This window comes from Chiloscyllium punctatum, chromosome 7 (assembly GCF_047496795.1).
Source record: "Chiloscyllium punctatum isolate Juve2018m chromosome 7, sChiPun1.3, whole genome shotgun sequence".
NCBI lineage: Eukaryota > Metazoa > Chordata > Chondrichthyes > Orectolobiformes > Hemiscylliidae > Chiloscyllium > Chiloscyllium punctatum.
The window spans coordinates 7,301,083-7,313,461 of NC_092745.1; the positions used below are offsets into that span (position 1 = coordinate 7,301,083).

The 12,379-nt window shown below is 45.1% G+C and overlaps 1 gene segment (V, D, J or C); it reads right to left on the reverse strand.

The window, feature by feature from the left end:
- Nucleotides 1–219: 219 nt before the first annotated feature.
- Nucleotides 220–11,754, reverse strand: LOC140479389 (Ig kappa chain V region Mem5-like). The segment is given in 4 exon segments: nt 220–1,066; nt 10,526–10,559; nt 11,203–11,501; nt 11,688–11,754. Coding segments are annotated over 4 exon segments (711 nt in total).
- Between the last annotated feature and the right edge of the window lie 625 nt (nt 11,755–12,379).

Below are 12,379 nucleotides of genomic sequence, written 5' to 3' on the forward strand. Positions count from 1 at the left end.
AATCTTGTCAACTTGACAGATTCCAGATCGAAGGGATCTCTTGAAAATGATTGAAGATTGGCTCAAATCCAGTCTTCAGCTGATGTGTCATTGATTGACCATCCAAGCAGCCAACCATGACAACCATTTGCTGAAACGTAGCCAATCAACTGAGGCTGGAGCAGTCTATATACAAAGCAATCAGAGACAGAAACTGAATCGTCTTCATCTTTATTCCCTTTTCCAGATTGACATCGACAGAAAACAGACTGCAATTAACAGCCCAGACAGAGGAAGCTGCACAAATTCACAGCCACAATGGAGCTTGAGGAAAACACTTGTGGAGATTTTCTCAAGAAAAAGCGAATCCTGTCCTTTTAAACAGTGACAGAACCTTAAATTGGAACCGGCGGCTGAGCAGGAAGGAGATCTGGTTTACTGAAGCAGAGACTTCTGAGGTTCACGTTGATTTTGTACAGCTGACAGTCTTGAGTATCGAGGAGTTTTACTTGACATCACAAGTCAATGCTGTCCCCAACAAACACTCCCAGAACAGGGGTAGTACGGGATTAGATACAAATTAAATCTCCTTTACACTGTCCCAATGACCTACCTTAACCGCTGAACCTCAGAAGTGTCTCTGAGCAGTCCTGAGAAGGACGTGAGTTGAAATTCAGTGCTGACAATGACCTTTGTCCTGCCAGCTCAGCCCTGTTCTGCTTAAAGTTGTGTCTCCTCTGTGGACAGTCTCAAACACTCTACACACATTCTGATCTCCTGATGCTCTTGCTGAGGGGAGAGGGGAGGGTCACGTGGGTAAGGGCACAGGAGAAGCGCGCGTTGGACTCCCAGTCAGACCCAGAGAGGGTCAGCAGGCTGCTGACACTGTAGGTGCTGTCCGAAGCTCGCAGGTAGTTGCTGGTCTGAACCCCGTCCGAAATGACTGCACCATCCTTCTTCCACTGCACCTCCAGCTCATCGGGATAGAAGTGATTGGCAAGGCACACCAGGGTGGCAGTGTCCTTGGCATTGACCTGCTCCGGGGAGGGGGGCAGCAGGGTCAGCTTTGGCTGAGAGTTCTCACGGCCTGAAAGACAAGAGAAACAATTTTAATCTCTGGCATACAAAGGGATTTCAACTCTATGAACATGAACTGGCTAAACAATCCATTTTGAACATTAGTATCCAACCCCTATAAACCCCATAAAAGAACAGGCATTGTACGAATTTCTTCTTGGGATGTGGGTGTCACTGGCCATGATTGTCCGTCCCTAATTGCCCCTGAGAAGGTGATGGTAAAAGAGAAGGCACAGTTTTGGACTATCGTTTAGGGAATGAATGTGAGCAGCTGGAAGGCCTATGAATGGGGGAGCATTTTAGTGACAGTGATCAGAACTCAGTGAGATTGAGAGGAGGGATGGAAATGGAGAACAATGGAGCAATTGTAAAAGTTTTCATTTGAGAACAAACCATTTTACTAAACTGGGCAGTCACTTGGTAAAGTTTGGCTGAAAGACAAAATGCAGGGTTGAAATTAACCAGGACCTGAGGAAAGCAAAGAGTTGACAGGATGAAATGTGTCCAAATGAAGTCAGGGAAATCCCAGTGATGTTTTATAATCACAGAAAGAACAAGAAGAGAATGAAGGAATGTATGAGGCACATTCGAGAGCAGGAAGGGAACTTGTGTGGAGGTGGAAGATGGAGCAATGGTTCCTCAAGAAAACTTTCCATCTATTTTCACAAAAGAGAGGGACAAAGCAGAAACTGTAGTTCAGGAGGAAGCCTGTGCAATATTGGAATGGCATCTTTCACATCTGAAAGACTCCCAGTTCATCCAAAGAAAAGAAAGATCCATGCTGTCCCCAAGACATTTGCAGACAGTGTGAGACTTGTTTGAAATGTGGTCACTGTTGTCATGTAGGAAATGTGGAAGCCAGATTGTACACAACAAGATCTCACAAGCAACAATGAACCAAGGAACATTTTGAGTGATGTGTGTTCAGGGATAAATATCAGTCTGAATATGATTCAAAGAGAAAATAACTGGGACAGTTGGATGGAAAATGAGAAAATGGATGGCAAAGAAGAATGTCGGATTACTGGTTAGTGATGGGATTGATTGTTACCAGAAAATAAAAGGAAAGGACAGAATATTGTGAATGTCATATTGGACGAAGGAAACATAAAAGTGCAGGGAAGCTCAACAAAAGAACACACGTAAAAGCTTTGTCTTTTAACACATGAACCATTTAAAATAAAGGAGACAAAGTGGTAACACACAATCCAAGGTAAATAAGGAAGATAGGGGCTCATGAGAATTTATGAAAACATCCAGACCATGTAATAGGATGGAGAGTATGGAAAAGATCAGGAATTAAACTTGATGCCGAGCAGGGTGGAATGGTGTATCAGTGGTTAACACTGCTGTTTTACAGCTCCGGAGACACAGACTCAATTCCAACTGACTGTCTGTGTGGAGTTTACACATTCTCCCCGTGTCTACTTGGGTTTCCTCCCATTGTCACAAAGATGTGTAGGTTAGGAGGATTATCTATGGGAATTGTAGGGTGGATGGGATACTTTTCGAAGGGTCAGACTGGGCTGAATGGCCTGCTTCAACACTGTAGGGTTTCTATGATTTCTGACGGAAATAACTATGAGAAGGAGGCAGTCAGTGCATGACTGAGGGTGTTGTACTTCGATGTATCGAGTATATGAAACAAGGTAAATGAGCCTGTAGTGCAGAGACATGGCTGCAAGGGGATCAGGGCTGGGAGCTAAATATCCAAGGATGCACATCCTATTGAAAGGAAATGCAAGGGTCAAGTGTGAAGGAGGAACTGAAGATAATCCTTGTAAGTTGGGATGTGGTATTGTGGAGACTGACGGTATCAAAATTTGTAAATCCCCAGGGTCTGGTGCTCTGCAACTCAGAGTCCTTAAGAAAGTGGTTGTAGAAATTGTGGACACATTGGTGATCATTTTCCAACATTTTGTCGACTCTGACAGAGTTCCAATGGACTGGAAAGTATCCAATGTAACCCCACTTTTTAATAAAAGGAGGGAGAGTGAAAATGAGGAATTATACATGACGAAAATGCTGAGTCAGTTATTAAAGATACAATAACCGAACATTTGGAAAGCAGTGACAGGATCAGTCCAATTCAGCATGGATTTACTCAAGGGAAATCAGGCCTGACACATCTTCTGGAAGGTTTTGAGGATGTGATCAGTTGAGAGTGGACAAGGCGGAATCAGTGGACAACAAAAACAAAAAATGATGAAAAAGTTCAGCAGGTCTGGCAGCATCTGTGGAGAGAAACTGAAGTTAGCGTTTTGGATTGAGTGACCCTCCCTCAGAACTCAGTGGATAGTGTGTATCTGAACTTTCAAAAGGCTTTTGACAAGGTCCCATACAAGAGATTAGTGAGTTACATAAAACCTCATGGTATTGGAGGTAATGTATTGACATGGAGAGAGAACTCGTTGCCAGATAGAAAGCAGAGAGTTGGAATAAATGGGTCCTTCTCAGAGTGGCAGGCAGTGATGAGTGGGGACCGCACGGTTCAGTGCTGGGACCCCAGCTGTTCACAATATACATAAACAATATGGACAAAGGAATTAAATGCAATCCCTACAAACTTGCAGATGACATGAAGCTGGGTGACAATGTATGTTGTGAGGAGGATGCTAAGAGGCTGCAGGGTGACTTGAACAGGCTGACTGAGTGGACATATACTTGGCAAGTACAACATAATGTGGATAAATGTGGGATGATCCACTTTGAAGGTAAACAGATTATGAATAAATGGTGTAAGTTTAGGAAAAGGTGTGGTGCACTGAGAGCTGAGTGTAATTGAAAGGGTGCATACAGGTGCAGCAGGCAGTGAGGAAAGCTCATGGCATGCTGGCCTTCACAGTGAGAGGATTTGTGTATTGGAGTAAGGATGTCTTGCAGAATTATGCAGGGCCTTGGTGAGGCCTGACCTTGAGTATTGTGTGCAGTTTTGGTCACCGAGCCTGGGGAAGGACATTCTTGCTATTGAGGGAGTCCAACAAAGGTTCACCAGACTGATTCCTAGGACGGCGAGACTGACATATGAGGAAAGACTGGATCGACTGGGCTTGTACTCACTGGGATTTAGAAGAATGAGAGGAATCTCACAGAAACATATTAGATCCGAATGGGATTTGACAGGGTTGATGCTGGAAGAATGTTCCCAACATTAGGAAAGTCCAGAACCAGGGGTCACTGTCTAAGATTAAAGGTTAAGTTACTCAGATGTTGTGAAACTGTGGAATTCTCCACTACAGAATGCTGGTGGGGCCAGTTTGTTAGATATATCATGAGGGACGTGGCCCTTGAGGATGAAGGGCTTTATGGGAATAGGAGGAGAGTGGGAATGGGAAACTGAGATTACATAATCAGCCATGATCATATTGAACGGTGGTGCAGGCTCAGAGGGCTGAATGGTGTGTTCCTGCAGCTATTTTCTATGTTTCTATGTTTCTAATGATAGGTAGATGTGTGAGGGGTGTGAGGGTGGGGCATGGGAGGAGACGGTTTACCCTGTCAGGAAGAAATGAAATTACATCGGCAGCAAGAGGAAATATCGAGTGGGAATGCATAGAATTTGTGTGAGTCAACTTAAGAAACCACAAAGGAACAAAAACCCTGATGGGAGTTATGTACCAGCCTCCTCGTAGTAGTCAGGATGTGGATCAGAAAATAAATCAAGAGATAGAAAAGGCATGTAAGACAAGGATTATTACAATAATCATGGGGCCTGCAATATGCAGGTGGACTGGGAAAGTCAGGTTGGGAATGGATCTCAAGGAAAGGAATTCATGGAATGTCTGCAAGAGGCTTGTTTTGGAGCAGCTTGTAGTAGAGCTACTAGGAAACAGGTAATTCTGGAATTGTTAATGTGCAATGAGGCAGCTCTGATTGGGGAGCTGAAGGTGAGTGAACCCTGAGGGGGCAGTGACCACAATATGATAGAATTCACCCTGCAGTTCGAGAGGGAGAAGCTGGAATTCTAAGTAATAAGAGGAGTTAATGAGCAAGTTAGACAAAGGAGAGCCAATGGACATGATCTATTTAGATTTTCAGAAGGCCTTTGACAAGTTGCCACACAGGAGGCTGCTAAATAACATAAAAGCCCATGGGGTTTGGGGCCCAGTACTGACATGGATAGAGAGTGGGAATAAATGGGTCTTTTTCAGGATGGCAGCTGGTGCGTGGTGCAGTTCAGCAGGGGGCAGTGTTGGGACCTCAGGTAATCATGTGACAATTAATTATATATTAACGATCTGCGAAAAGGAACTGAGGGCATTGTTCCTAAATTTGCTGATGACACAAAGCTGAGGGGAGGGACAGGGAGAGTTGAGGAAGTCGGGAGGCTGCAGAAGGACTTGGAAAGGCTCAGAGAGTGGGCAAAGGAGTGGCAGATGAAATACAATATGGGAATGTATGAGGTTATGCACCTTGGTTGGAGCAATAGACGCTCAAACGGTTTTCTAAACGGGGAAATTTGGAATTCGGAAACACAAAGTGGCTTAGGAGTCCTCTTTCAGGTTTCTCTTAAAGTTAGCATGTAAGTTCCGTTGCTATTCGGAAGATAAATGCAATGTTGGCATTCATTTCAACTGAGTTAGAATATAAGAGCACGCATGTCCTGCTGAGGCTGTATGAGACTCTGGTCAGACTGCATTTGGAACATTGTGAACAGTTTTGGGACCTGTATCTGAGGAGGGATATGCTAGTATTAGAGGAGGTTCAGAGGAAGTTTATAAGAATGACCCTGGGGATGACAGCCTGGTCTGATGAGGAGCGGTTGAGTACTCTGGATGTGTACTTGATGGAGTTCAGAAGGTTAGGGGAGGATCACATTGACACTTACAGAACACTGAGAGGCCTGGATAGAGTGGACATGGAGAAGATGTTTCCAGGAGTAAAAGAAACTCGGACCAATGGGCACAGCCACAGAGTTAAAGGATAACTCATTAGGACTGAGATGAGGAGGAATTTCTTCTGCCAGAGGGTGGCTAATCTGTGGAACTCATTGCTGTGGAGGTGAAGGCATTGGGTGTATTTAGGACAGAAATTGATAGATTCCTGATTGGGAAGGTGATCAAACATAATGGGAAGAAGGCATTTTCTTGAGAAACACATGACCAAACAACACAGCAGACTTGATGGGGCGAATGGCCTAATTCTGATGTCTTTTGAAAAGACTCTGCAAAACCCCAGAGCACTAACAGCTCTGGATTGTGAGCCCTGCTGGAGCTGTTTGTCATCTGAACTTTGCGAAGTGGAGAGAGTGTGCATCCTGTTCCTTGTGGGAACTTCAGAATGCTTCCTCGCTCCTGAAATACCATGAAGTACAGGAAGTGTGGTCAGTGACAGCAGTTGGAGCTCCGGGTTTCGGAGCTTGAGCAGCAGCTGGTGTCAGTGCGGAGAGTCCGTGAGGCTGAGAGTTCCGTGGAGAGCACGTTGCCAGATGTGGTCACTCTGCAGCTTCAGAGTATGCAGGGAGAGAGGGAATGGGGGAGCAGCAGACAGTCCAGAAGGACCAGGCAGCTAGGTACAGGAATACCCTGAGTGCATCCCGCTCTCCAACAAAAATTCAGTTTGGAATCCTGATGACAATGATGGTTCATCTGGGGAATGCAGCCAGAGCCAAGTCCCTGGCACTACGGTGGGGGGCAGTTGTACAGGAGGTCGCAAGGAAGACTGGAAGAGTGGTAGTGAGAGGAGATTCGAGAGTGAGTGCAATCGATAGGTGTTCCTGCAGCTGCAGATGGGAATCCAGGATGGTGCGTTGTCTCCCTGGTACCAGGGTCAAGGATGTCTCTGAGTGGCTGCAGAGCACCCTGAGGGGCGAGGGGGAACAGGCAGCGGTCATCGTCCACATCGGTCCCAGTGACAGCGGGAGGAAAGGGATGTGCTCCTGCAGTCAGACTTTAAGGAGCCTGCGAGGCAATTCGCAACAGGAACTCAAAAATAGGAATTTTTGGATGACTCCATTGACCAATGCAAGCGAGGATGGGAACAGGAGGATAGGACAGGTGTATGTGGGGCTGGAAAGGTGGTCCAGGAGGGAGGTCTTTAGATTCTTGGGTCTTTGGGAATGACTTGGTGGGAGATGCGACCTGTGTAGACTGGATGGGTTGCTCCTGAATAGAGCAGGAATTGAGCTCCTCGTGGGGTGATTTGCTGGTGCTGTTGGAGAGGGTTTAAATAAATATTGAAAGGCTGTGGGAACCAGGAAGTAATATCAGGGAGGAACACAAAGGATCACAGAATCCTGGAAAAAAATGTTCGCATCAGAATAAGGAATAGGAATTTCTTAGGCAGGGTCAGAGTGAGAGAGAGCCAGCAATAAATTCTATATCTGACTGACTGTGCATGTATGGGACTGCACGGAGTTTGGGAATAGGATTGGAGAGTTACAGACGCAGATTACCAAGTGGAAATCTGATGTTGTTGCCTTAACAGATGAGGTTCAAATGAGGACAGGACTGTTTGTTAAATATTCCTGGATACAAGGTGTTCAGGAAAGATAGGAAAGGGGGGAAAGGGTGAGAGGTGTGGCATTGATTAAGGAGATCGGTCAAGAGCTGGAGAAAAAGATGTCTCAAAGGTGTCAAGGACAGAATCGATTTGGTTCGGGATAAGGAACAAAAAAGTGCAATCAGGTTGTTCAGTGTAGTCTGTCGGTCACCGACTAGAGGGAAGAATGTACAGGAACAAACCAGCAAGGAATTTACAGAGAGGTGCAATCATTAGGGGATTTTAATTGTCAGAATATCAACTGAGACAGTTACCGGATCGTGGGAATGAGGAGATCCAAGTGGATCAAGTGTCAGTGAGAGGACATTTAGGGAAGAGTGATCATTGTATCATAAGGTTTAGGGGGACAGTGGAAAAAGACAATGGACAATCCAGCATAAAGTCATGATCATGGATCATTTCACATGGATCACCTTCAAGTTTCACTCTTAGAATTTTTCATATTTTATTTTAAAACCGAATATGAATGAGTTACCAATCTAATATTTTGCCACAGTATTTACGGTTGAGAAGGACATGGAAGTGAAGGGAATTTGGGAAATAAATGTTGATGTCTTGAGAAGAGTCCATATCACAGAAGAAGAGGTGCAGTATTCTCTTCTTTAAACTCATGAAGATAAATAAATCCCCAGGACCTGATCAGCTCCATCCCAGTACTTTGTGGGAAGCTTGTGAAGAGACAGTGACGCCCCTTGTGGAGATGTTTGTATCATCAACAGCCACGGGTGATGGGCTGGAAGACGAGTGTGTGTAATGTTGAGCTGTTATTTAATAAGGTCTGCAAGGAATACCCTGGGAATTATAGACCGGTGAGTCTGATAGTGGTAATTTGTTGGAGGGGATTTTGACAGACAGGATCTAAATGCATTTGGAAAGACAAGGATTAATTAGGGATAGTCCACATGGCTTTGTCAGTGGGAAAATGTGTCTTACAATTTTTTTTGAGGGCATGACCAATAAGATAGCAGAGGGCAGAGTGGTAGACATGGTCCACATGGACTTTAGCAAGGCCTTTGGCAATTTCCTGCATGGACATCTGGTTAGTAAGTTAGATCAAATGGGATCCAGGGAGAGCAGGTTAATTGATGCAAAATTGGCTTAATAGTTGGAGACAGCTTGTGGTGGTAGAGGGTTGTTGTTCGGACTGGAAGCCTGTGAAAAGCGAAAGGATTGCTTCCGGGTTAATCATTGTTTGTTATTCATAGAAACAAATTGAACGAGAATATAGGAAGTATAGTTTGTGAGTTTGAAGATGACACCAAAATGGCGGTTTCATGGTCAGTGAAGAAGGCTATTTGAGAGTACATTTACATTATGTATTGGGATAATAGCGAGGTGTTGCATTTTGGTACAAAAACCAGGCCAGGGCTTACACAGTTAATTATGGGGCCATGGGGAGTGTTGGCAAACAGGGAGACCAAGGAGTGGAGGCACAAAGAGGATTGAACCTGCTGTCACGTGTAGACAGGGTGGTGAAGAAAACATTTGGTGCACTTGCCTTCATCGGGTATGGGAGTTGGGACATTATGTTTCAGCTCCCCAAGATATTGGTCAGGCCATGTTTCCAACCACCCTGCTATTGGAAGGATAGCATTCAAATGGAAACAGTGTAAAAAGGATGACAAGGATGTCACCGAGATTGGAGGGTTTGAGTTATAAGGAGAGGCTGGTTAGGCAGGGCTACCTTCCTTGAAAGCTCAGAGGCTGCAGGGTGACATTTTAGAGATTTATAAAATCATAATGGGCATAGATTAGGTGACGAGCTAAGGTCTTTTCCCCAGGGTAGGTGAGTCCAAAACTAGCGGGTAGAGGTTTAAAGTGAAAGAGGAAAGATTCAAAAGGGACCTGAGGTATCCCTCTTTCAGGCAGAGTGGTATTGAATGAACTGCCAGAGGATGTCGGAGAGGCGAGAATGATTAAAACATTTAAAAGACATTTGAACAGGTACATGGGAAGAGAAAAAGGATAGGAAATGAGCCAAATGCAGGCAATGCGACTACGGGGAATAGAAAAGGTTTACATTTCACAAAGGATGTGAATATGTTGCAGATGACGTGAAAGAAAATTCCCATGAAAGGTTCAGGGATGAGGAACGGAGAGAGGATTGGAGGATTGGAGAAGTTCAAACTGTCCTCCTTGGAGAAGAGAAGTCTGAGAGAAGATTTGTTTGAGAAATTCAACATCAGGAGAGGTCTGGAGAGATTAAATAAGGAGAAAATGTTCCCACTCATTAAAGGATCGAGAGCGAGAGCCACAGATCGAAAGTAATTGGTAGAAGAAGCAGAAGTGAGACAAGGAAAATGATTTTCAGCCAGTGAGTGGTTAAAGTATGGAATGCACTGCCTGAGAGTGTGGTGGAGACAGGTTCAATAGAAACATTCTGAATGGAATGAGACTGTTATTTGAAAAGGAACAATGTGCAGGGTGACAGGGAGAAGGCAGGAGAATGACACTCTGTAAATTGCTCATTCAGAGAGCCAGTATTGACAGGATGGGCAGAATGGCCTCCGCGTGCGCTGTAACAATTGTATGATTGTGTGATTGAGCAGAGTTAAAGCTGGGGGAGGTGGGAGCTCGGTGTCTCACTGTGCTGCTGCTGCTGCTGCTGCTGCTGCTGCTGAGGTCAGTGAGATCAGAGACTGGGACAGGGAGCCAGAGCTCACATCAAACTCTGCCCGTGTCTGTCACACTGAGACTGACAGGAGGCTACTCACTGATTTCACTCCATGCTGCAGGAATTGGACCACAGGCTGCAAATGGACAGAGCTCCTCCACACGGTGAGTAAAACTGACTGACTTATATCTTGCTGTTTAAAGGGGGCAATGGGACTAAGGAGGTATCGCTGGACACCCTGTTCGACACAGTGCTCCTCAATCAACCATTTCATTCACTGCAGCTCCCCTCTAACACCTTCAACAATTCAGTATTTGTGTTTTAGCATGTTTTGTATTAAAAGGGTTTACTTACTCAGTCTGAGCTTGGTTCCTTTACCGAACGTAAGCCACATTGAGAGCTCCCAGTGCAGAGGCTGCACAAAAACCTCTGCTCTCTCCTTCCCTCTGTCACTCTCACCCTCTCCCTGTCTGTCTCTGTCTCTCACTTACTCTCAAATTCTCTTTGTCATTCATGTTTTTCTGTATTTACTCGTTCTGTTTTTATCTCTCTCTCTCTCTCTCTCTCTCTCTCTCTCTCTCTCTCTCTCTCTCTCTCTCTCTCTCTCTCTCTCTCTCTCTCTCTCTCTGGGTTGAGTCCAGCTGAGTTCAGTAGGTTTGTGAACTTTTCATTTTGATGTTAAATCTTGCAGTTGCTCTTCACATGTGACTATGGAGTGTAAGAGGGAAACTTGAGGCCTTCAGTGAGCGGTGAACACCACAGGGACTGAAGTTTGTAGTGGATAGTGACAATCCCTGCATGGGGTAATTTGCTCAGTTCCATTTATCTTTAACTGTGGACTTGTCAATATAGGTGGTTTATGTGTGTGTTCTCTATTATATATTAAATATATACAATTGTGGGAGGTGTCAGTACAGGAGGTGGGACTGTGTGTCCATTATTATATATTATATGTAGCAGTGGGATGTGTCAGTACAGGCAGTGGTGCTGTGTGTATTAAGGTTTTTGTACAGCTGTGTGTCACTGTGCCAAGGCCAGCTCTCACTCTGCTGACAGTAATAATCAGCGACATCCTCATTCTGAACGTTGCTGATTGTCAGGGTGAAGTGTGTGCTGGATACTTGTGTCCCGGTGAATCTGCTGGAGACTCCTGTGTATCGATCTGTTGCATCATAGATCAGGAGAGAGGGTTTCTGTCCTTCCCGCTGCTGGAACCATTCAACATCAGCACTGGCACTCTGACTGGATTTACAGGTGATGGTTGCAGTCTGGCCCAGTCCCACTGACAGCACCGCGGGAGACTGGGTCATGATGATGTCCCCACTGATACCTGAGGGGTCAGAGAAAAACACAAGGAAATCAGAACTGTCACAGAAAGAGCCTGTCAAATGAGAGATTGTTGGAGACACTGAGCATTCCTCTGGTTTCAGCAATTTTCCTTCAATCACAAGTCAGTGGAATTGGAGTGAAATGGAGAGCAGCGAAAGATTCAAGGTGGAAGGAGAGAGATTTGTACCTGCGATACAGAATGCCAGGGGCCAGATCAGCTGGATGTGTGAAATCATGGTGTGTGCTCCTGTCCCTGTGTCTCGTTCCTGATAAAGTCTCCCTTCACTGGGCTCTGCTTTATAAAGCTGCAGCCTGTGAGAGTCTGACTGGGTGTTCCTCAGTATGTAAATGGCATCAGGCAGGGAGAGCCATGTCAGCCCCTCACACTTCCTGTTTTTGTCTCTCTGTCTTCTGCTTCCCTGGTTCCTCCCACCCTTTTCCCTTCTATCTCTTTTTCACCTTTTTCTTGAATATAATCCTGTTGTTGATTGACTTACTACTTCTTTTTCTTTTGATCTCCCTTTCCTTCGGTGTTGGTTGGCCTGTCTTTCTCTCTCTCTCTCTCCTATCATCCATTCCTCTCCATCACAACTTGTTTCCTCACTCGTCCCCTCAATCTCTCATTGCCTCACTCCATCTTTGTCTCTCTCCCTCCAGTCACTCTCTAACTAATCTCTACAGCAGGCGTTATTCCAGAACATTGGAACACTGATTCCTGGGGAAATAGTTAAACCTCTCTCACTCAAATCCACAACGTGCACTTGCTCTCTCTCTCTCTCTCTGAGTGTCTTCTGTCTATCTCTCAATCAGAAGCTCAATGACATGAACAACATTTAACGACTTGTACAAATCATCAATGCTAAATCCACCTTGGCATTG